The sequence below is a fragment of the Zea mays genome, chromosome 5 (assembly GCF_902167145.1).
Source record: "Zea mays cultivar B73 chromosome 5, Zm-B73-REFERENCE-NAM-5.0, whole genome shotgun sequence".
NCBI lineage: Eukaryota > Viridiplantae > Streptophyta > Magnoliopsida > Poales > Poaceae > Zea > Zea mays.
The window spans coordinates 3,424,231-3,448,252 of NC_050100.1; the positions used below are offsets into that span (position 1 = coordinate 3,424,231).

The following is a 24,022-nucleotide window of genomic DNA, read 5'->3' on the forward strand; positions in this document are numbered from 1 at the left end:
GTGGACTATGTATGGAACTATGGATGGTAATACTGTGTGTGAGTTGAGTTTCGTGTGCTCCGTCGCGAAACGGACGAGTGTCCGTACACACAAACGGTCTCGCCCTTTGCGAGTTGCGATTGCGACGACTTGTTCCCGCAAAAGCCAGGAACGGAACCAAACAGCAGCAACCTCCTCCCGTTTCATCGTCGTCCTCTTCTGGAACTAGAAAAGGCGAGGAGCGATCCGTTTCTCCCCTTCTCGCGCAGCCATTATTGCCCGCCCAGTCTGACGCCGCCGTATCCTCGCGGCGCCATGGTTTTATCATTGCGTCCACTCCTCGCCTCACCTTCCTTCCACGCTGAGGGTTTTCCTTTTTTTGTCTCATTCTAACATCACAGTTCTACACGATCTCTGATCGATTGATTCGGCCAAGATAATCTGAGTCTTGTGCTTATCTACTACACCTCTTCCCATTTTCTTCATTTCCAGTTTTTTCGGGGGCTTCATATCTCCCACGGCACGCGTCACATCTTCTTCATGCGTTGTGTGCCGAGTCGAGGCAGACATCGGAGGCGCGCGACTGACTGGTTGGTTTAGCTCGCGTTTTCTTTATCCGGTACCCTGCGCTACTCAATTTCGATTCTTTTAGCTCGGATTTGAGTAGCTGAAGGCCTTCGGCGGCGATGACTTGATTGATGCGAATTGGGGATTTCTTACCGTTTCCTCTATTGATGTCGGTGCTGAAGAGCTCAAACCAATTTGGGTTTTGAGGGTTTTTTTTCCCTTCTGCTGCTGATCAAGCTCACAAAGATCGCTAGCTCCATCTACCAATGGACGAGTCCGGGGAAGCGAGCGTCGGCTCCTTCAGGATCGGGCCGTCGACGCTGCTGGGCCGCGGGGTGGCGCTCCGCGTGCTCCTCTTCAGCTCGCTGTGGCGCCTGCGGGCGTGCGCGTACGCCGCCATCTCGCGCGTGCGCGGCGCGGCGCTGCCGGTGGCGGCGTCCTGGCTGCACCTCAGGAACACCCACGGCGTCCTCCTCATGGTCGTCCTCTTCGCCCTCTTCTTGCGGAAGCTCTCCGGCGCGCGGTCGCGGGCGGCGCTCGCGCGCCGGCGCAGGCAGTACGAGAAAGCCATGCTGCGTGCCGGTACGTACGAGGTCTGGGCGCGCGCCGCCAAGGTGCTCGACAGGATGTCTGAGCAGGTGAGGCGGATTTCTACGACGAGGAGCTCATCAGGGACAGGCTTGAGGAGATCCGGAGACGGAGGGAGGACGGGTCGCTCCGGGACGTGGTATTCTGCATGCGTGGCGATCTTGTTAGGAACTTGGGGAACATGTGCAACCCTGAACTTCACAAGGGCAGGCTAGAGGTAATTGACAAAGTAACTGTAGGTTCTACTAATTCACTCACTCTGATTCGTAGTAATATATTTGTTTGCTGATGTTTTGTAATTGTTGATGGCCTTGAGAATACAAAATGACCTCTTACTTAGTTTCTTACAACAAGAAATTCAGCATGGCCAAAGATCACTGAAACTCTGAATTCAGCATCACCATCATACCAGTAACACGGCTGATCTGTCGCAGTGCAGGTTCCTAAGCTTATAAAGGAATACATTGAAGAGGTTTCTACTCAACTAAGAATGGTGTGCGAATCTGACACCGACGAGATACTATTGGAAGAGAAGCTTGCCTTTGTCCAGGAGACCTGACATGCCTTTGGGAGGACAGCGCTGCTCTTGAGTGGGGGTGCTTCACTAGGGTCTTTCCATGTAGGTGTAGGTGTAGTGAAAACATTGGTCGAGCATAAGCTTCTGCCTCGGATTATAGCAGGATCAAGCGTTGGTTCTATTATATGTTCGATTGTTGCTACTCGAACATGGCCTGAGATTGAGAGCTTCTTCACAGACTCATCACAGACCTTGCAGTTCTTTGATGGGATCGGTGGATTTTTTGCAGTGATGAGGCGTGTCACCACTTACGGCGCACTGCATGACATTAGCCAGATGCAAAGGCTTCTGAGGGATCTCACGAGTAACTTAACATTTCAAGAGGCTTATGACATGACTGGCCGTGTCCTTGGGATCACCGTTTGCTCTCCTAGGAAAAATGAGCCACCCCGCTGCCTCAACTACCCGACGTCACCGCACGTTGTTATTTGGAGTGCAGTAACTGCCTCTTGTGCATTTCCTGGACTTTTTGAAGCTCAAGAACTGATGGCAAAGGATAGATTCGGCAACATAGTTCCCTTCCATGCACCCTTTGCCACAGATCCGGAACAAGGTCCTGGAGCATCGAAGCGCCGGTGGAGAGATGGGAGCTTGGAAATGGATTTGCCCATGATCAGACTCAAGGAGTTGTTTAATGTAAACCATTTCATTGTGAGCCAAACTAATCCTCACATTTCTCCACTACTCCGAATGAAAGAACTTGTTAGAGTCTGCGGAGGGCGCTTTGCTGGAAAGGTATGTCTGTGACAATATTTTGAGTAGGGACTAGGGACCTTTAATTATGTTAGTCTCATAGCCTATGATTGTGGTTGAACTTAAAATGCAGGCCCATAGTTCATGTTGCAAATAGTTGTTTTATTTTCTCCAGTAGTGGTTTGTCTTCAACAACTCCGCACATGCCGTTAGACTATTGATGGTTATCACCTCCTGCATATGCATGTAGTATCTAGTGGGATTGAAGAGTTTATTCAGTGCTATGAATATGATAGGACTTAGTGAGAATAATTTGTTGCGGATATCCAAGCAGTGCTCTGTATTTATGTTGAAAACATTTGTGCATGTTGTTTAATGCTGCTGGTTTTATACATTTCTTGAACAATGTGTTTGTTATCTTTCAAAATCAGTTTACCAGGCATAACTTTGATCTGATATGTGTAGCTTGCTCGTCTTGCTGAGATGGAGGTTAAGTATCGATGTAACCAAATCCTAGAGATTGGTCTTCCAATGGGAGGGCTTGCAAAATTGTTTGCTCAGGACTGGGAGAGGGTGATGTCACCATGGTTATGCCAGCAACAGTAGCTCAGGTATTATTCTGAGTTCTGAGTCGGTTATTTAGGTGAAATACAAACAGCTTGAGCTCAAGAATTTCCCCTCACATCCCTCCAACTTTCAGTATTTGAAGATCATTCAGAATCCAACATACGCTGAACTCCAAATGGCTGCCAACCAAGGCCGCAGGTGCACATGGGAGAAGCTCTCTGCAATCAGAGCAAACTGTGCCATTGAACTTGTATTGGATGAATCCATAGCAGTTTTAAACCACAAACGGAGGCTAAAAAGAAGCATGGAAATGACAGCGGCTGCTTCGCAGGTCCATTCTAACTATGTTCGGCTCAAAACTCCAAGGAGGATACCATCATGGAGCTGCATCAGTCGAGAGAATTCTTCAGAATCTCTCTCGGAAGAGATTGTTAGCACACCAACACTTGCTCACCATGCTCAGCGCAATTCTTATGATGGAAGTAAGAGTGAATCAGAAACCATCGACCTTAATTCCTGGACCAGGAGTGGTGGGCCTCTAATGAGGACATCATCTGCTGACAAGTTCATCAGTTTCATTCATAACCTTGAGATCGACACGGAATTAACTAGGGCATGCACTGTGGAGGGTAATGCTGCAGGTATTTGGTCAGAGCCTACCTTCCCAAGCGATCCACCGCCGAACAATAGCTCAAGTGTTACTATGCCAGGTAGATGCACAGAAAATTCTGAGACTGAGGCATGCAACACTGCCAACACCAGAGCCAGTCAGGCTTCTACTCCCACGAGCATGGCTGTTTGCGAAGGGGATTTGCTGCAGCCTGAGAGCACTAGTAACGGTATCCTACTTAACATTGTGAAAAGAAAAGGGATGCCCTACGGGCTAGTGTAACTGAATTGGCCGAAAGCTCCTGCTCACTTGATAATGATGCTTTTGTAGCTTCGCATCAACCTCGAGCTGGTGATTAGATTCTTCTTGATTTTGGAAGGTCATTATATAGCCACAGCAGCAACGCTGTAGGACGAAATTGTACTTGATCTATTTGAAGAGCAACTATATGCGTGAATTCAGCAATGATACTTGGAATGTTCAATCATCTGTTGGCTACATGAACATGCTGCGGTTTATTAGTCTTGCACACACTTGTCACAACAGCAGAAGAAATAGCGGTAATACTCCCTCCCAATCCCAGAGCTGGCATAAATGCCTCAACTAATCCTCAAACGCCCTGAGGTTATTGTTTACGGCTGTGAAGCCTCCGTCCACCATGAGGTTGACCGCGCTGACGTACCTCGCCTCGTCGCTGGCCAGGTAGAGCACCGCCTGGGCGACGTCCTCGGGCATGGCGTCGACGCCCTTGAGGTTGGCCTCGCCGCCGACAAAGGCCAGGAAGTCCTTGAGCGCGTCATCTGCGCGCGCGCCCTGGGGCAGGTGCGGCATCGACAGCGCCGTGGGCACGGCATAGGGGGACACGCAGTTGACGCGCACCCCGTGGCGGCCGAGCTCCGCGGCGACGCTCTTGGTGAGCCCGACCACGGCGTGCTTGGACGCCGTGTAGACGTGCGGGCCCGTCCCGCCGATGGCGCTGGCCACGCTGGCCAGCGACACGATGGAGCCCCGCTTCCGCGGGATCATAGCGCGCGCCGCGTGCTTCATCCCCAGGAACACGCCGTGCACGTTGACGTCGAGCACCCTGCGCGCCTCCGCGAAGTCCACGTTGCGGATGTCCGTCACCTTGGTGCCCGTCACGCCGGCGTTGTTCACCATCACGTCCAGCGCGCCGAACCGCTCCGCCGCAGCGTCCACGGCGCGGCTCACGTCCTCCTCCGACGTCACGTCGCAGTGGACGAACATGGCGCCCTGCGCGTCACCTCCCAGGGCGTCGCGCAGCTGCTGCCCAGCCTCATCCTGGATGTCCGCGATGCAGACCTTGGCGCCGTGCTCCATGAAGAGGCGAACGATGGCCTCACCGATGCCGGTGGCGCCACCAGTGACGAGGGCCACCTTCCCTTCCAGCCTGTGTTTGGGGCAAGAAACGCAAGATCAAATCTGAAGGACAAAAACACAGGCACAGCTACTGGATGGAGATGGAGCAGCACCGTACTATGGTGTTGCAACTGGATCGACTGTATGCCGATGTATACTGCACGTTTGGAACAGTAGAATGGTTGAGGATACACTTGGCACACCATTTCCTATTTTCCTCCCATAAAGAAGAGAGGGGGAAATGACCACTTCGCTCGCTAAAAGATAAGCACAGAGCACCAGTGCTTGGCCTGGGTGGATCCTTCAATTCATCGCCCTTCGACGCGAAAAGGTGGAAATTTTGATCAATATCTTGGATAAGCCCGCCTTCTTTTTGGAGTAACAAGTAGGTTGAACTGCAACAGCAACCGAGCTGTGCAGCATAGATGCAAGCCATGGACGGGGGAGTGGAGCTAGGAGCAGGGAACCCACGCACGAGCCATGGATCGGGGGAAAATTGAAGAAAGAAGCAGGGCACGCACCGCTTACTCGAGGAGGAGAAGGACGGCGAGGAGCCCGCGGCGGCCATCGTCTTTAGATCGGCGCCTGTGCCTCCTCCGCGCTCCGGTGGTCGCCGAATCCAAGTGCGCGCTGTCGTTGCGGGAGCGAGCAAGTTGGGAAGGCGTTGTCAAAATCTGGGTGGAGGAGCTGGCGCACGTGGGCCAGTAAACGACAGCGCACCGGGCATTTGGCGTTTCGTGTGTTGAATAATTGGGTTAAGACCCATTGACTAATTAATAAAATAAACCACAAGGTACATTAGCGGTGAAAGTTACAATTAGTTAATTGGTTCTTGATGACCTTTTATCTTGATGACCCTCTTTTAGGGCATGTATAACCTAGACACTGCTGCACGGTACTCTATATACAAGACACAACTAAAACACAACCGTGGTCATGTCTAAAACATGTGTTTTACCATATTTATTGTACCAATCAGAGCATTCAATAAATTAAAGTGACCAATCAGCTAGTCTTCTGTCTCGAATATAGAGCTAAGACATTGTGTCTTCGTCAAGATACATGTCTTTAGTTTTTTTACATTCACCCCCCTAGACACATCTAAGGCACAACTTAAGACACTTATTGTACATGCCCTTATAACTAGTAACTCATGCTTTTGATGGTTGAGAGTTACTGTTTTGATGGTCTTTTCATGGTCAGTAATATGTCTCTTGATGGTCAAACCGTCATTTGATAGTCCTTTTATGGCATTAACCTATAAGCTAAAGGGGGTTCTGGTGCCTGTAAAAAGAGGCGCTACCTCTCATCCAATGACACGTAAAATCACCAGAGCTATCCACTGCTACGTTGCGTTGTGCTTTCTCGGCTCTGTGTTCTTGCGCGCACAAGATACAGAGTAAGCAGGTCTCTAAAGCCATCGTCGTTGTAAAAGATTCTGCTCGAGACAGCAGTCGATCAGATTTTCAGGGAGCGCACAACACAACTTCTTGATCGACATCGACTTGTTCGTGGGAGCGCGTTCATCTTCTTTCTTGTGGTTGTTCGCATGAAACCGTTTGTCTTCTTCCTGGTGGCTATTCACAGTACTGCACTGCGAACATCAAACTGCATCAAATTCCGATCGACTACATCAAACTTACACGCGAGATGTATCATGTGAACGGAGCCATCGTTGCTCTAAGCATTGGTCCTTCCACTTATTGTTGTGCATGTTATTCTACTATTTACTACTACTGTGAGTCAGCGGCAATCGGTGGATCTAGAATTTTGCTATAGGGTATATGGTCTTAACAAAAATATGTATAGTTCAGTAAAATACATCTCAAAATTAAATAAATAATAATAAATGCTGCGCTGCAGTTTGGTATTCAATGCAAAACTAGCGTGATGATTCTTACATTTAAAATTAGGTTTGCAACTTATATAATTTTTCTTCTCTTGCTTAAAGAAAAACTAAACCTTTATTTTTAACGGTCACTGCTGACCAACAACTGAAGACTTCCAACAGTTCATGAGTACTGTATGTGCTAAGAAAAGATAACATAAATTCAATAAACAAAGCTATTGTAGGCTAGTTTTAGAGTATGGCATACTCTGGATACATGTGGTGTGTTTGGTTTGTGGAGTCACTTTATGCTTCATGAGGTGATACATCATAAGTTCATTTAATCAATTTTGGTGGAATCAACTCACTCCTCGTATATATACTAATTATTAGCTTATCAGGAATGAGCTGGTGATGGATCAACTCATTCTATTCCACAAATCAAATAAAAAAGTGAGGAGCGGGAAGAAGATAGATCACTTCATTCCTCAAACCAAACACACTCATGTAGTTTCGCCAGTGCTGTGAGTATATATATATATATATATACTAGGTCAGTGCCCGTGCGTTGCAACGGGGACATATAATATCTCGATAACTTATATATGCACATATATGTTATATAGTTATGAGATAGAGGATGACATATATGCGAGCTGTCCGGGATGACATCGAAGAGAAACTTGGACCTGTGACGCACGGACACTCACCTAGTGTATTATATAAGATAGGTCAGTGCTCATGCATTGCATCTGGAACATATAATATCTCGATAACTTATATATACATATGTGTTATACGATTATGAGATGGATGACAACATTCGCGAGTCGTCCGTAATGATATCAAAGAGAAACCCAGGCCTGCAACGCACATGCACTCACCTAATAGTGTATTATATAAAATATAAAAACCTAAATGTCAAACAATATTATTTGCTAATCCATCTTACCTATATAGTGCTTTGCATCTTTCATTGATGAGCGATGTAGCTCATATGTTCATATCCAGCTATTATACCAATGCACCATAGTTGTCAGCTGAAGAGTGGTCCTTAGAGCCACTATCATATGTTGACCTAGCATTTCTACCATACACTGGTGGTGGTGGTGGTGGTCTGGTGGATTGGAGGATTTATTTGGTTCTGCTTTCTTGATCTCCACCGACAAACAAAGCAAATGACCTAAGCCTGGTCAAAGTCCCTTCCATTAATTACTATTAATTTAATCAGTCATGAACCAATAGAAAATTGGTTTGGATTTGTGAGTGCGGTGAGAGGAAAATAACTTATGCATAATTCGTTAGCAAGTAGATTTAGAAGTGTAGAAAAATGAGAAGACACTTTGAATGAATTGTACAATAGGAATATAACATGCATATAATCGAATGACATCAATGAATGAGACAATTCAATGTGAGGCATATAACTTAAGAAAAAAACACTATTCAACTGGTGCAATTCAAAGGTTCTTTGATCAATAGTTGACCTTCTCAATGTTTGTGACAGTAGATTCTTAAAGAATGTCAGCATATCCACTGGATAACAATTGGCATGCCCGATCATGTGTATTGTAAAGCTTGTCTCTCACATCACCGAGTATAATGTGGTATGGCTTAATCGAAGGAACCTTCTTCGAGAACTCTGTTACAGAGGAAACAATGGTTAATAGGAATAGCCAAGTTTAGCAATCTACCATCTAAAAATTCTGAAACAAAAAAACCTAAATGTCAAATAATATTATTTGATAATCCATCTTACCTATAAGTGCTTTGCATCTTTCTTTGACGAAGTCCGCGCGGCAGATCGTCGACCGCCTTGTCGTCTGCGTGGTCGCCGCGACCGCGACCACGGCCACGGCAACGCTGGGGCAGCAGAGTGCGTGCGTGGGCGACGCGCTCCGCAAGGCCACCAAGATGCTCGAGGACCGGCAGGACCGCAACCCGGTGGCCACCGTCATGCTGCTCTCCGACACCCAGCAGCAGCAGTCGGCATCGCCGGAAAACTCGTGAAGGAAGCAGTTTGGGCGGCCAGCGGTGGCCCCAGCAACGCGCTTCACCCATGTGGAGATCCCCATCGGCCCCGGCGACCCGCCTCCTCTTGTGTCCGAGTGCGAGGAGGAGCCTCCCGTGGATCACGCGTTCGCCAAGTGCCTTGGCGGGCTGGTGAGCGTGGTGATGCAAGAGGTGCATCTGGAGTTGGCGTTCCTGACGGGGGAGATCACGGCGGTGTACTCGTGCGGGCCCGGGCAGCAGGCCGTGGCAGTCTCCGGTGGTGCAGGGGTGAGCGTGCGGCTGGGCGAGATGTACGCGTAGAGATGGCAACGGGTACAAACCCGCTGGGTTTTGCCGTCCCAAACCCGTACCCGTGAAAAATATATATGCCCATTAAAAAACCCGTACCCGTGACGGGTTTGAGATTTTGCCCAAACCCGTACCCATCGGGTTAACGGGTACCCATGGGTTACCCGCGGGTTTCATCTCCAATATAATTATCTTCTCATAATCAATAAGTATCGTAATGATTAATGATATCATGATCCAAAATCTATGTAATGAACAACGAGTTCATGATTTGGTATAAAAATTATTAGTAGAGAGAATGAAATACAAATAATAAGTTGTATAATTAAGTGACCTTGCACTATGTTATCCATCCACCACATATATAACGCTAGTAAAAACTATAATAGCAAGCAAGCAACACTCTCACCGATTACTGATACATTCACCAATTGTTAAAAATTATGAAGTAAATAAGGAATAACAAGTTTGTTGTTCGTTTATAAAATAAAATGACAATATGCACTAGGTTTGGTCGGGTTTAAAAAACCCACGGGTTCACGGGTTTGGGTACTATAGGAACAAACCCGTACCCATAAACCCGCTGGGTACAGATTTATGCCCATTAACAAACCCATGGGTATGAAAATTGGCCCAAACCCGTACCCTAATGGGGTAAAAACCCATCGGGTTTCGGGTTTCGGGTACCCATTGCCATCTCTATGTACGCGGAGGAGGAGCGCGAACTGCTGGTGGAGGTGCGGGCGCCGCTGGGCAGCCACCCGCACTCGTTGACGGTGCGGTGCACGTACCACAACCCGGCGTCGCAGGAGACGGTGCGCGGCGCGGTGCAGCCTCTGCTGCTGCCCGCGCTCCATGGTGAGCGGGCGCCGTCGGCGTCGTCGTCGTCTCGGCGGCTGCACGACCTGTTCGTGGCGACGCGCGTGGTGGCGGAGTCGCGGCGGCTGGCGGAGCTGCAGGACCTGGGGACGACGATCCACCTGCTGTCGTCGGCGCGGGCGCTGGTGCTGCAGTCGCCGGCGACGCAGCAGCAGCAGGACCTGGTGGGCAGCCTGGACACGGAGCTGAGCGACATGCGGTGGCGGCGTGGCAACAGCCAGCATCAGCATCAGCATGAGGAGGCAGTGACACCGACGTCGAGGAGCGGCAGGAGGAGGAGAGACGGGGACACGACGACGGTCGTGGGGACCCCGCGCGGGTCAGCCAGGGCAGGGGAGGCACTGACGCCGACGTCGGCGTAGCGCGCGACGCAGCAGCTGGCCAAGGTGGCCATCATGCGCAAGTCTATGAACAGGGTCAGCGACCTGCACGGCTTCGAGAACGCGCGCTTCTGAAGCTAGCTATCGTCGACCTCGTGTCTGTCTGTAATTGAGACGTGTTCTGTTTTGGCCTTCTTTTTCCCATTTTCTTTCGCCAGTGAAACGAGATGAGTACCCAAAGTGGAGGAAGAAGATAGCCCCCGCCCCGCGCCGCAAACGGCGGCTAGCAGGAGCTGTTGTTGTTATATGTGGATTATCAATTATGAGGACGATTAATGAACTCGCATAGGATGAATTGGTTTGCGCATTTAGCGTCACTTGGCTGAATCAATGACAAGGGACATCACATGATTCATTCATCACTTGTTTTGGTCCTCTGGTTCTTCCGATTCTGATCGCTAGCTGTAAAAAGCTTCAGCTGAGCTGATCGGGGCCTGGGCAGAGCAGCCGTCTCCGTCATGCTTCATCTCATCACATCACATCATAGATGTAGTAACAGGAAACTAAGGAAAGATTGGTTCTCTTCACGCTTTCTTCTTCAGGGATTGACAGAGCTGCTCCTCTGGTTGCTGTTATTGCACGAGCACATCACCTAAAAGAAAAAATGCTCCTTTTCCGCTGCTCTTCCTTTTTTTCATTTTCTATCTCTCTCTGCAAACAATGCCTTTTGCTTTTTTCTACTACTAATAATGATAATAATAATAATAATCATCTATTGAGGATCTAGAACAAGGGAACAAAGCAAGCACATGCATCACCAGACGTACACAATACCTGTCTCTTATCTTTTTTTGCATATTAAATCTACACAATCCACCAGCCTCAAAAGGGTCTGCTTAGTGATCATTCATTGCATTGGATCGGAAGCTAGCAGTTGTCCTATGTATGCTCCCGGGCGGATCCAGTCAAAAAGCGCCTCCTCCTTCTTCACATGACCGCAAAACACAACCTTTTGACCTCAACAGTAGTCAGTTCAGTTTAATACAATTTTCACATATTCTCTTTTTACAGGCTGATTGATGATTCTGGTTACGATGCGACCTGATCATCATACAATTTTCCTTTGACTACATCACAGTAATCTAACTACCATTAGTACTATTTGTACAAAAGGTTGCAGGCAGGGAGGTCATGGATGCTATTGAGATCCTCCAGGGAGAGCTCCCTCTCGAGCTGCTGCCTTGTGGCCTTCAGCACCTCCTGCACATGCATCCTAGCTAATTATTCATCATCAATTAACTCAAACAAACAAACAAAAAAGGACAAGCATCACCAGCTTATTACTTTGAACTGCATGTACGAGGCTCGCATTGCTAGCCACTGGGCGTCCATCATCTCGAACGCTATGCAGTACAGCACGTCGAATGCATCCTCGTGTTCTGACCATAGAAAAAAAAATTAAACTCTCAATCAGGTAATGGATGGACAAGTTACAAACCACTCTCTGTCCTACCTACCTGTCAACACTTTGATGAAGTTAATCCCTGGCAAAGACTTCGGGCGCACTGAAACACAAGAAAAGGCAAAAAGGAAAACTGTTTGAGCATAGTCAGCAACATCTTCCTTTCTTTCAGGTATTGCACATCATCATCTGAACCAATAAGCAAATTAGACCAGCACAACTCAGTTAATGGAACCAGCAATCATTCGTTCAGATGTTGCTTTCAAAGAGATAGTACATGCACAACCATACAAAACAAAATGAAATAAACAAAACCCTTTCTTTCTTTCTTTCTTTCTTTTCTGTTTGAAACCACATGACGGTTCTGGCGCGAACTGGCTTGTTCTGTGTGCTTGCTGTTGCTGGTATGGATGATCAGGAATGTCAACTGTGAAATGATGGCACAACCACAAGTGGACTGAGTACAATATTTAGAATTATTTTTGTTAGAAAAAATTAGTTGTTGAAGTCTGAAAATGGAAGCTGTGAAGTCCAAGCTCTAATCTCTAAGACTCCTTTCGAAGCCTGGCATGGAAAGAAACCTAGTGTCAGTCATTTGAGAATTTTTGGTTGTGTTGCCCATGTGAAGTTGGTTGGTCCAGGTTTAAATAAACTGGCTGACAGATCTAGCAAAATGGTTTTCATAGGTTATGAGTCAGGCTCAAAAGGTTATAGACTATTTGATCCTATGACTAACAGGCTAGTTGTTAGCCGAAATGTAATTTTTGAAGAGAGTAAACCATGGGACTGGGAAAATTTCATAGACAACTCAGGCTTTCAGTTGACTGAAATTTTTATAGTTGATCATCAATTGCCTGTTCAAGCTACGACAACAGTAGAAGACAGTGAAGGTTCAGTACCGGTGAATCAAGACTCAGAGGGAGAACTCTCAGATACGCATAACAGTAAAGCAGGACCCTCTCATGCTCCAAATTGTTGACATCACTACAACAGTAAGATTTCTTAATATAAATATCACACCTTGCAAGTTGCGAACAACAAACCTTTCACAAAATATAAAATTCGCTAAGGTAATAGGAAGATAAGTCTGAATTAAAACTTCAATAATAACATCTGATATATGGCATCTAGAGAAGGTCTCAACGTCTATGTTAGCGGGGCAGTTGCATGGGCAGTGCAGCGAGCCGCGGAGCAGCGAGTACGTGTGTTTGTGTCAAGGTAATTCAAGCGAAGTGTATGCAGCTACTACTCCAGCAAAGTAACGCAAATGACCAAAGGCATATAAGAGGAGCATGTTTAGACTACATATTTTCATAAGCAAACAACCATAGCTGTTGCTAGGTAGGCATTTAGAACAGAAAATCTGGGAGCAACGCAACCTACAAATCTGTATCGTAGAGAAGAATTCGGTAAAAAGGTTGGAAACCAGAAAACCCATTTCAATTAGGACCAAAACAACCTGATAATGTGTATTCAAGACATGGGATCAACAGTCACAGATTGTCATGAATTGTGACCCCAACAAAAAAACAATTGTTGACATCACTACAACAGTAAGATTTCTTAATACTAAATAAATATCACACTTTCACAAAATATAAATTTCGCTAAGGTAATAGGAAGATAAGTCTGAATTAAAACTTCGATAATAGCGTCTGATAAATGGCATCTAGAGAAGGTGTGAACCTCGTACTGATGATCAGTTGTGTCTTCTGTCAAAGTAAAAGCAAATCTAAGAACATCAGAAGCATCAGACCATGATTGCACTCGATCTTTTGTTTCAGGATGAGATAAAATGTATCCCATATTTTCTGGAAGAATCCTACAAATTCAAAGGGAAAACATCAGGTGGGAAATCGTCAGATATCAACCATAACGTCCTGTATATTAGGATCAGCATATACACAGATACTAAGAAATGACCATTGCATGAGGTAGCCCTACTCAGTTTAGCAAGTAACAACCAATCTGATCTGAAGGGCAGAACAAGCAAATGCTACCAATACGTGCATTGATCCATTCACAGAACGAAGTGAGCTTCAAGCATGCCAAGTACATAATTTCGAATAGATGGCGTTATTGTATCCAAAAAGCAGATGCCACCAAGAAAGACATGGAAGGCACATAACTTGCTATAGGTAATCTGTTTTATAGTTTGATTTTGTAATGTCAGGAACTTGACAAAACAAGTTCAGAAATCAACAGACACAAAGTTAACGTAACTTCAAGTGAGAAGTTGGTGAAAAGGTTAACCAAGGGCATTGAGGAGTCCAAGAAAGATAGAGAAAACTTTCTGCTGAAACAGAGAAGATGATGTCTATGTTCAAAGAGATTGAGAAGAAAGCGTTTGTTGTTCAGGAAGAGTATAAGAAAACACAGGAGGTATATGTTATGTCGCATTGCACTTCTGGCTGCCCCCCCCCCCAAATCTATTTGCACTTTCTGATGAGGGTTTCTTTATTTGTTTTTACTTAGATGATAGACAACCATAAAGTTGAGCTTGACAAAACTAAGGAAGAATACACCAAACAAAAAAAAGCAATGGATGAACTGAGAGCCACAGAGGTATGTAATTTGGATCCTGTTAAGTAGTGTTGTCATAATTCTGTTGTATTGTTTCTTTCCACAACCTTGTGTGTTTGGCCATAAAACAGGTTGACGCTGAGTACAAATTGCAAGATACAAAAAAGCTTGCCAAGGAGTGGGAAATGAAGGTGAAAACATTCAAGAAAAGGCTTGATGAAATTCATATAATGTTGTTAAACACATGGATCAGTATGTTTAAATGTTTCAATTTTTTCTGTAACTTCATGACTTATATGTTTTATGTGGTTTCTTCTGATGTTAGTATGCATTATTTTGTTTTTTCAGAATCCAAAAGGATGCTGTTGATCCTGAGAAACTCAAAGTGACTCCAGGTGATGAGCAACTAAATGACACATATGACATGAAAAGGGCAATGGAGATGGTAGCATTGTTAGAGGCCCAGATTAAAGATTTGAACCCAAATCTGGATTCCATAGCAGAGTATGAATGCATGAGATAAATTCTACTAAATGACACGTATGATAACATTTTTGTATAAATGATTTCATTATTTCTCCTGATTGAACCAGGTACCGCACAAAGGCTTGCTTGTACGGTGAGCGTGTTGATGAGTTAAATGCTACCACTCAAGAACGTGATGATCTTAAAAAGTTGTACGATGGGTTAAGGAAGAGAAGGTATGTCTTTGTAATTAACTTTAGTAGTTATGTTGGCATGTTTTCATCTCTTACCTGCATTGTATTTTATTTCAGGCTGGATGAATTCATGGCTGGATTCAACATAATATCTTTGAAACTGAAGGAGATGTACCAGGTACTGAATACATACAACATCCTGTAGTGTAGCACCTTTGGTTTACTTGATGTACAGACACAGACCAGATGACAGAAATTTGACTTAGGAAGAAAATGAGGTTAAGCTTTGGTCAACCCTTATTGCAACAATGTTTGTGCTAACTTGGTTCTATCTTCTGGTCATGTGACTGTTGCACTTCTTCAAATGAGTTTTTATATTAACTAACGATATTGTTTCATATGATTACTCTTGGAGGTGATGCTGAACTGGAACTTGTTGATTCCTTGGACCCATTTTCAGAAGGTGTTGTTTTCAGTGTGAGGCCTCCAAAGAAAAGCTGGAAAAATATTGCCAATTTATCTGGTGGTGAGAAGGTATGTTCCATCCATATAGTGTTGTGTTATTGTCTATTTAATGGCCAAGGATGTTACCCTTGAAGTTATTGCCTTCTGCTTTCACATGATTTTACAATTCCAGGGTGAGTCAACTTGATACATAAGTTTGTTTTGGTTGTTTATGAAAATGAATTCTATAAATATTTTATTGAGAATCTTTTACTATGCTGTAAAATATCAGAAATATTGTCAACATATTTACAGATTTGTGTCGTTTCTTTGCGGTAAAGGCACTATCAGATATAAGCCAATAAACATCATCATTGCTACAGCCAGGAGCCTAGAAGGAATATTAGTATGCAATTTGATGTTGATCTGTGCTTGAGTGATTCCCATTTTGGGATAAAGTAAGCCATAATTATTATCTGTAAATACTACCAGACATGATCTAAATTGGGATTGACTAACACTTAAAATGGCCGTACCATTCCTTTTTAGATAATGGAAACATTTGGCTTCATCCTCAGACGAATTAGCAACTTATTTGAACCAATTGACTGGACTGAGTTTAACATAACAAAACCATCTCAAAACTCAATTCTTGTCTAGAAATAAAAGGCCATGTGAAGGTGCGAAAAAACACTGCATACCTGCATTCTCTAAGTCGTGGCACCTCCGATCCAAACCCAAGGACCGACAAAAGGTCTACCCCAAATGGAAGTATCCACGCTCCTCTAGTGCCAGGGCATGGTTCTTCAATGTCACTATTGTTGAGCTGATATCATAGTGAGAGTCCTGAGCCTTGTATATTAACAGTGCTAGCCGCCTTATTATAGGATGGGCTTCATCTTTAGTGATTGCTCTCCTACTAACTGCCCCTTCAGAGAGCAATCTTTGACAATTCCTTATCTGCGAACTAAGCTCCCATGAAAGCTGAAGATTATCATGCTCTTTTGCAAGGATGACATACGCCTTTGCTAAAGTCATCTGATCCGCTAATTGGCGAGTAAATGATGTGCTGCTCAAAAGCTCTTCTCAGAAATTCACTTTCTCACGAGGGACTTCCTCGATCTCTGAACCATTATCCTGAAATAAATCAAAAGAAAAACATGAGAATATGCACAGGGGCAATTTGTTCATAAATGGAACAGTTACTTTTGCTTAGAGCAGAAGCAGCCAATCAAGTTCGTACAAAAGAAAACGAAGGAAGAAACCTCAATCTTTGAACTACAGTCCATGAGATGTGAAAGTGTTAACATTTTTAATTTGAGTAGTCCATTCTCATAGCATCAGTACTATTGAGGTTTTTATTTTAAAATGATATTTCCTCCAACATCACTTTCCAGTGAAGAAAAGTCATGTGAAGCTGCCATTTCTGAAGTAGAATTTAAATTCATCCAAAATTAACCAGAAGCTAAAATCAACCAGGTTTGCAAACCTTTGACAACAACTAAGTGCTTGGTGCTATCTTTTATTGAAAGAAAGCCTATACCATAAGCTAAAATCAACAATGGTCTCATATACCTTGGCAGTATCCTATTCTATTCATGATTCATCTAATCTCTCTTTGGCATCTTCAACTCTCAATTGTGCAGTTTCAAAAGGCTCATCAAACAGGTATCACAGGTAGGATTTATTGCTATAATAAGAAATTCAGTGAAGCGATTCAAATCCATGCCATTAAAATATTACAAATTAAGAGAGAGAGAGAGGCTTAAGTGTTACTGAAAGTTGCTTGACGCCAAAAGAAACATAAAAAAGAAATAATGAATGATGGCTGCCAAATGCCATACTTTTGGGAGTGTTCAGATACAACAAGAAGGTCCTAAATAATCACTTGAACTTATCAAAGTACGACATCACAATTTACACATACTACTGAACATTGACATATAATACAGATTAGGTCTTCTCTGTTACATGTCCACCCCAGATGAGAAGAAAGCATACGGATGATTGTTTGTTCAATAGGGCCTGCCCAGCCTTTGGGACTGTTCTACTAGCCATAGCTAATGATTTGCCTCCCAATCCCAGCTTCCAAGCAGGACCAAAAGTGCAGGAACGCAGGAAATGGGCGGCAGCAGCACGGACCTAGAGGCGGTGGTCCCCGTCGACGAACTTGACGCAGAATATGTGCAGGTCGTCGTCGAGTTGGTCGAGGCGCTCGGTGGTTTTCGACGTGTGCAGGCCTTGGGTTCCTCTCCCTCAGCGACGTACACCAAAATATCTGCACGTCTCTTAACAGTTACCACGAAGAGAGAAACAGAAAGAAGACCACGCAACAACCAAAAAAAAGAAAAATATCTTGTGAGCTTAGTTACATAGTCGACCTGCTCTCTACCAAGCACACATCAGCAAGCAATCAAAGCCAAGCATTTGACAAAATGAAGCCACTCCCCTTGTGATCTAAGCGAGCATCAGACAGTCCAATCAATTCTAGGTACATCTAGGCTCTGAAATTTGAATCGTAAAGGAAGTCAGCCACAGTCAATCAGGGAAGATAAGTGACATCAATGCATTCAATTCGCTTATGGAATAACAATTGAGATCAGCAAACAATGCAGCAGGCAACCCTCAAGAAAACAATTGGAATAACAATAAATCACTACAAATAAAGCCTCATTTGACACAATTAAGCTTCGTCATGAGCAGCTTTCTCAGTGAAGCTGATCAGTTTTGGAAAAAAAATTTGACAATACAACTTTACCAATAGCTTCATACATGACAGAGGGGAATAAGTTAGAGCTATGCAAAGCTACATTTTTCAGCTTCACCTCTCTCATCTTCATTTGTGATCCTCATTCCTTTGTGAGAGGATAAAAAAGAAGCTCCAGCAATGAAGCCATTAAACCGTTTTGAAGAAGGATGTTGAACAAAAAAACAGCTCGTAAAGCTGTTAGTGAATGCCAAATAGAAAATAAGGGATCCGACAAGATATATTATGATTAAAATCTACCAACTCTGCTCCAACCATTAGAATTAGAACAAAATACTTTTAGTGTAATAGGATAATAACTAATTGCATCTGAATTTACAAATAGTAAAAGATAGACCTCATTTCATAAATCATAAATAAATATTTTATGAGGGTCTGCAAACCATGAAACAATTCCATCCAGAAACAACGAGAAACAGAGGCATAGCAATTTTATGCATAAATACTTTCTATGTCATTCATTGTATGATGTCCTGTCCCATTACTAAACAGTTTTGTGCCCCGATCAAAAGCATGCAGAGTGACCCTAATGAAGAACTAAACTATGCTAAGCAAATAATTCTAGTTGACCATATGTTTCTGTGGCTATTACTAAGCAAATAACTCAAGCCATACCAATCCTAATTTAGTAGCAGTAGCATCATGACAAGAAGTAACAATTGTAATTAAGACATCCACATATGACCATTTACTTTATAGTAACGCAAAACAACATGTTCGTCAACAGAACTAATCACATCATTTCTTTTGTTGAAGATGTTGCTCCCCAAATCAATCAAAACCATGAGCATGTGCAATTCCCACTTAAAACCACCGAAAAAGCATCATCAGTAAATAAGAATACTATATTAACAAAAGCTTGAACTGGCTAAGAAGAATGCAAGAAATAGTAATGCAATATATCATATGCGTGTTTTTGGTAAAGTTTCAGTCACCTACACAGCCTCCTCTCCAACGCCTCCTCCAGATGGAACTGCATGAGAAATCCCATCAGAACCAGGTATTAAAGGCTAGGATCAAACAGATATACAAATTGATGCAATTTGTAGCCCTAGGGAGAAGGGTTGGGTGAAACATTTTTGGAACATAAACTAAATTGGTAGCTGCACATGAATCCGCCACAACAAAGAAAGAATTGACGGGTTGGAGAGTCCATCTTAGAATGAGAGGTCCAGATTTGGCCTTATCAAGAACAACAAAAGCCAAGACCAAGAAAACAGATTCTTGGAGCAATCCATCCAATTACAATTACAAAACAAGTTGTGCAAGCAAATATAATAGGTTCTTACCAGCAAAGGAAGAAATCAACCCAAACTTAATGAATCTGCCCTCCACGCATGTCCAACACCGCTTCATCAGAGTTAATATAGACTCCAGTAAGGCATTTTGGTCATCTTCGTCAATACAATCAAGTGGCAAAAAGAACTCTAATATGTAGTCGTCATTCCCGGTATAAGAACTTTGCAAGCATATTGCAAAGCAACCAGCCAACCCAAACATGCGAGCATAGTGTACAAGAGGATATGCCAACTTACAGAACTTGCGGATATCTTTTGAAAAGCAAGGTTTGTGTGAAATAAATGCCTTTCCAGAAACCCCTTGTCCCCTTCGTAGGTGATGCTCCACGCATGCATATCTAAATCCCCACATATGAGCATCAATCACATGATTCCTTTACTTTGCAGTCCAAATCCAACCAAAGGTGACGAGAAAACGACAACTGAGAAAATGTGCCTCACCTTCGCTGAAGCGGAGCAGTCGCAGACCATAGTGGTCACCGGAAAGTCGACATGCCGGCTAGATCCCAATCCTCCTGAGCAAGGAGAGTGATGCCATGGTGCCTATTATCCACCGCCATGGCCCCTTAATCTCGCCCCCGCCGTCCCCATCGCCTTGCTAGGGTTGCAGATTGAAGTTACCTCCGCCTCTGCCGCTGTGCCCCCTTGACCTTGCTGTCGCCTTCCCCATCACCTCGCTAGGGTTGCCGGGCTGAGGCGGCATGGGGAGGGAGGCACAGAGAGGGTGCCGTCGCGCCGGACGACCGGTTGAGGCAGCATGGATGTCGGGGGCGCAGAGAGGGATGGTTTGGGCGAAGGGGATTTCGTGGGGGAAGGAGCACGATGTCTGCGGGGCGGTGGGTGTGATCGGAGAGCGGAGGATGTCGCGGGATCGGACGATTTAGAGCACAGAACGATAAACGGACGGCTGAGATTGACGGCAGAACGCAGGGAGGCAGGCTACCCTTGTAGCCTTAATAAGTAGTAAAGATATATATATTGTTTATCACGCTATATTTTCAAATTAAATTAAATATGAAAATGCCTAAATTCCACATCGTGTGGGCACGACCGCACAAAGTCGCCCGCCGTCCACGTACGGACGTACCCATGGGCCATGGCCACACGCTTGCTCCCCGTTCTCATCTCGCGTTGCGACTCGCGGCGAAGCCCATACCGACTCCCACATGGCCAGGTTGGCTTTCGGCCGTTTGGCCGGTGCACACGCGTTCACTGTAGATGTATGACTACGAGGCGGAGGCGTACGAGACGAACGTGTTTGGTTGTGTAGCGGAACGCTGTTTCCCCTTATCGTTATCTCAACTCTCAAGGATTCCTTATGATGTTTTCTCGTGTTGCTAGTGTATATGAAATCGAAGGCATGTGAAGTTTTAAATTTGAGGTGTCTCCTCTAATAAAACACACGGCCACCTTTTAGCCTTTCCGAATTTCTACGCCGAAGTTTAATTTTTTTTATAAAAAGGTTCATAGAAAACTTCGCTGCAGACAACTCTCTATGGGGCAGACTAGATAGCTAAATTAATTTTGTTTTCATATTATTTGGTCGAGACGAAAATAAAATGAAATCAACGGTCGAAATACGAGATCGGAATTGTCGGTTATTCGAAAACGATCGAAAACGATAAACTATAGTCGAAAAGATAACTATTTTATAGCTTTAACAAAAACATAATAAAGTGATGTATTGCCTAATTTTTAAGATTTAGAAATACACAAACAACTCTTTTTCATCATTCATATTAGTTAGAGTAATTATAACATTTGATTTTCGCTTATTCATTCAATTGAACACAACAAAACTCTATATCTTAAATAAACTATATGCTAGATCTATCTCATATTATATAAAATGGTAGAAAACGGTATTAGCACGACTCGAAAACGAAAAATACGAAAACGATCGAAAAACTAGCTAAATTGTTTTTGTACCGTTTCTAATTGGTTACCGAACAATTAAAAACGATCGGGAAAAAACAGTATTCGAAATGGGACGGTGCAGGAATTTCCCGTCCCGTTTTCATCCCTAGATCAGACCCATGCAGTGGCAAAATGAGGTATGTACGTTTGGTTTGAATAATAGAAATATTTTAGATAAGGCGATGAATCGTTAGTTTATTTTGTAAACTGAGTGAAATGTTTTTATTCCTTACACTACTAATAATTATTAGTTTCTAGAAAAATAAGATGGCTGTACATCCATCAAAGGCTAGCCTTGAGCTTTGTGCAGTGCAAGTTTTTTTTTCACTCGCCTAGACAACAAGCCCATAACAATGGTCATGAAACCAAGCGGTTTATCCGGCTTGCCGGCCGGCTAATTGATAATTGGTGCCTGATAACAAAAGTAAAACAACATAATATATAATATCAAATAATATTGTATACGTCAGCATACATAGGTCTACTGGAGATAGTTTAACAAAATAGCGTTTGGTTGTTTTGATATCGTTCGGGACTTGATTTTATGGATGCAAAAGCAGCCAAAACAGTCTGGCTCCTGATAACAAAAATAAAATCCATTTCTCTAGATCGATGTTTACGGGATACAAGATATTAACATATTAATTATGTTGTTAGTATATGACTAACATGATTAAATACATTGATATATTTCAAAGTAAATTAAGATTTAATGGGATAAAAATAAGTAATATACAACTGATTCAAGTAAAAATATATATCTTAATACTTATTCTCTAACTTAATTTAATTTAATACTCCCTCTATTTCAATTCATATTTTTTTGTTTTAATATCGTTAGAGACTAGATTTTATAGATGCAAAAGCAGCCAACCAGTCTGGCTCCTGATAACAAAAATAAAATCCATTTCTCTACATCGATGTTTACGGGATACAAGATATTAACATATTAATTATGTTGTTAGTATATGACTAACATAATTAAATACATTGGTATATTTCAAAGTAAATTAAGATTTAATGGGATAAAAATAAGTAATATACAACTGATTCAAGCAAAAAAAATATATCTTAATACTTATTTTCTAACTTAATCTAATTTAATACTCCCTCTATTCCAATTCATATTTTTTTTGGCTTTTTTACCAAGTTTGAATAGCTTCTTTTATTCTAAAAAATTTATAATTATTATTTATTTTTATTGTGGTATTGTTTAACATATATTATTCTCTATATGTATCTCTATCTCTTCTCTACTATAACAAAACACCAGTTTCAGCGGTCATTACACGGATATTTTTATGCCTCCGGTCCAGACACGACACGTCGTCCTATTGAACCCACGCCCTGATGGAAGAAGGACGGATGACACTGGTTGAAGTTGTCTAGCCAGTAGAACATCATGATCAGTTGTTTTAAATATTGAATATAAATTATACATATGTATATACATTTTCTGTAAAAAAAAATATAACCGTGCTGGACTGGCCAGCACTACGGGCCGAGGCTACGACCCAAGCATGGCACGACGCTTTGTGCCGGGCTGGCTCAAGCACTATTAAATGGGCCGTGCCTCGGGCCGACCCGCCAGACACAGTCCATTTGGCCATCTATAACTCCGCACGATAATGATGGTCCTCACCTTAGTTGTCGCCATCTCATTTGTCGTCGTCCTGCTTATTTTCTCTCTCCCCTCGTGCCTCCGCCTCCGCTTCATCCCATTCTCGGCAAAGGGCGTGGGAGCAGACGCCTCCTCCTTGTATTCGTCCGACACTAGCCCCCACACCGACCCGCGTAGTGGCTATTGCACGTCCACGACATTTCAGAGCATGCGTGCACCATCGTTTTCGCCGTCGTCGGACGTCTCGTTCGTCTTCTCGGTTTCGTCATGTTCTTTCTCCCCAACCTACTTCCCCCGCCTACGGTCGCAGTCGCGAGCCAACCGACACTTGTTGACGCGGGTACGGGGCGAGACGGTCTTGCTTCTGATCTTTCTCAGTGCATGCTGTCGAGGAGGACACGGTAGCGCCTGCCATGCTTAAGTTATCTTGGCGACGAGGAGTCCATTTCGGAGATATTGGAGAACCAAGCCCTATAGCACAAACAGTCGGCATATGCTACGGAGTTGGTGGTGGTGTTGTGTCGCCTTGGTGTGTCCAGGGCTGGGAAGGTGTGGGGGATAGATATCCCCTAGGTCCACTAAAGGAGTAAAAGACCTCACGAAAGGCCCAAGGGCTCAATAAATCGCAAGGTCATTCCTTCGTGGGCCTGAGGAGAAACGACCAACAAAGCAGAGAAGACGTAAGACCGGATTGATGCAAACCCGGACGGCTCACAACGTCGAGCGAGTAAATCGCAACGGAGACCCGACTTTCCCGCGCTGGAGCCCTCATGCTACGGAGCCATGCAAGGATAAGTCGGCGAAGGTTATGTAGGGATAAACTCGGGAGGTTCACTACCTTTTAGCTACTTGTTGTTATCATATCCACATGTACTGCCCCACGGTCGAGTATATAAGGCCTAGGGGGCACCCCTTCAGATTGATCGACCCTATTTTTACTTAGTCATCCTCATTAACTCTCTGTGCCCTCAATCCAGAGAGCCCTCTTGTAACCACACTCGTATACTCACCAGGACGTAGGGTGTTACGCGTCTCTAAGCGGCCC

The 24,022-nt window shown here is 44.0% G+C and overlaps 4 protein-coding genes, 1 long non-coding RNA gene and 1 pseudogene across 9 annotated transcripts; 3 read left to right on the forward strand and 3 right to left on the reverse strand.

The window, feature by feature from the left end:
- The first annotated feature begins 322 nt into the window (after positions 1 to 322).
- LOC100384395 (putative phospholipase, patatin family protein) lies at positions 323 to 1,916 on the forward strand. Its single transcript, NM_001176937.1, is given in 2 exon segments — positions 323 to 1,351; positions 1,574 to 1,916. A coding segment is annotated over 1 exon segment (537 nt). The 5' UTR covers positions 323 to 812; the 3' UTR covers positions 1,350 to 1,351; positions 1,574 to 1,916.
- A 2,030-nt stretch (positions 1,917 to 3,946) lies between these two features.
- Positions 3,947 to 5,805, reverse strand: LOC100282128 (uncharacterized). Of its 3 annotated transcripts, NM_001412002.1 has the most exons (3): positions 5,480 to 5,805; positions 5,077 to 5,274; positions 4,012 to 4,989 (listed from the first exon to the last, which is right to left on the reverse strand). In NM_001412002.1, exon 3 carries the CDS (start codon positions 4,917 to 4,919, stop codon positions 4,185 to 4,187), a length of 735 nt encoding a protein of 244 aa, NP_001398931.1. In that variant the 5' UTR covers positions 4,920 to 4,989; positions 5,077 to 5,274; positions 5,480 to 5,805; the 3' UTR covers positions 4,012 to 4,184. The 3 variants fall into 3 exon arrangements, with proteins under 3 accessions (NP_001148513.1, NP_001398931.1, NP_001335996.1); NM_001155041.2 differs by having other exon boundaries at positions 3,947 to 4,989; positions 5,077 to 5,596; NM_001349067.2 differs by lacking the exon at positions 5,077 to 5,274.
- Positions 5,806 to 8,348: 2,543 nt separating this feature from the next.
- Positions 8,349 to 10,421, forward strand: LOC103627954 (E3 ubiquitin-protein ligase WAV3-like; annotated as a pseudogene).
- Positions 10,422 to 11,110: 689 nt separating this feature from the next.
- On the reverse strand, positions 11,111 to 11,993 carry LOC103627955 (uncharacterized). Its single transcript, XM_023300072.1, has 4 exons — positions 11,984 to 11,993; positions 11,804 to 11,851; positions 11,631 to 11,725; positions 11,111 to 11,546 (listed from the first exon to the last, which is right to left on the reverse strand). Exons 1-4 carry the CDS (start codon positions 11,991 to 11,993, stop codon positions 11,445 to 11,447), a joined length of 255 nt encoding a protein of 84 aa, XP_023155840.1. The 3' UTR covers positions 11,111 to 11,444.
- Positions 11,994 to 14,001: 2,008 nt separating this feature from the next.
- Positions 14,002 to 14,660, forward strand: LOC103627956 (structural maintenance of chromosomes protein 4). Its single transcript, XM_020537661.1, has 4 exons — positions 14,002 to 14,130; positions 14,224 to 14,313; positions 14,403 to 14,523; positions 14,620 to 14,660. The coding sequence occupies exons 1-4, from the start codon at positions 14,059 to 14,061 to the stop codon at positions 14,658 to 14,660; spliced, it is 324 nt and encodes a 107-aa protein (XP_020393250.1). The 5' UTR covers positions 14,002 to 14,058.
- Positions 14,661 to 17,189: 2,529 nt separating this feature from the next.
- On the reverse strand, positions 17,190 to 19,773 carry LOC103625784 (uncharacterized). 3 transcript variants are annotated; one of them, XR_004849329.1, is made up of 3 exons: positions 19,431 to 19,773; positions 19,081 to 19,114; positions 17,190 to 17,652 (listed from the first exon to the last, which is right to left on the reverse strand). It is a non-coding gene; the product is annotated as an uncharacterized lncRNA (long non-coding RNA). The 3 variants fall into 3 exon arrangements; XR_004849330.1 differs by having other exon boundaries at positions 19,077 to 19,114; XR_002261863.2 differs by having other exon boundaries at positions 17,756 to 19,114.
- Between the last annotated feature and the right edge of the window lie 4,249 nt (positions 19,774 to 24,022).

Coding starts and splice junctions, on each gene's coding strand:
- LOC103627955 (XM_023300072.1), bottom strand. Junction 11,726..11,803: donor CTTCATCAAAGTGTTGACAG/GTAGGTAGGACA, acceptor TTCTATGGTCAG/AACACGAGGATGCATTCGAC. Junction 11,547..11,630: donor CCTCGTACATGCAGTTCAAA/GTAATAAGCTGG, acceptor ATGCATGTGCAG/GAGGTGCTGAAGGCCACAAG.
- LOC103627956 (XM_020537661.1), top strand. CDS start 14,059: ATGATGTCTATGTTCAAAGAGATTGAGAAGAAAGCGTTTGTTGTTCAG. Junction 14,131..14,223: donor AGTATAAGAAAACACAGGAG/GTATATGTTATG, acceptor GTTTTTACTTAG/ATGATAGACAACCATAAAGT. Junction 14,524..14,619: donor GTTGTTAAACACATGGATCA/GTATGTTTAAAT, acceptor TTGTTTTTTCAG/AATCCAAAAGGATGCTGTTG.
- LOC100282128 (NM_001349067.2), bottom strand. CDS start 5,526: ATGGCCGCCGCGGGCTCCTCGCCGTCCTTCTCCTCCTCGAGTAAGCG. Junction 4,990..5,479: donor TTCTCCTCCTCGAGTAAGCG/GTGCGTGCCCTG, acceptor CCCCAAACACAG/GCTGGAAGGGAAGGTGGCCC.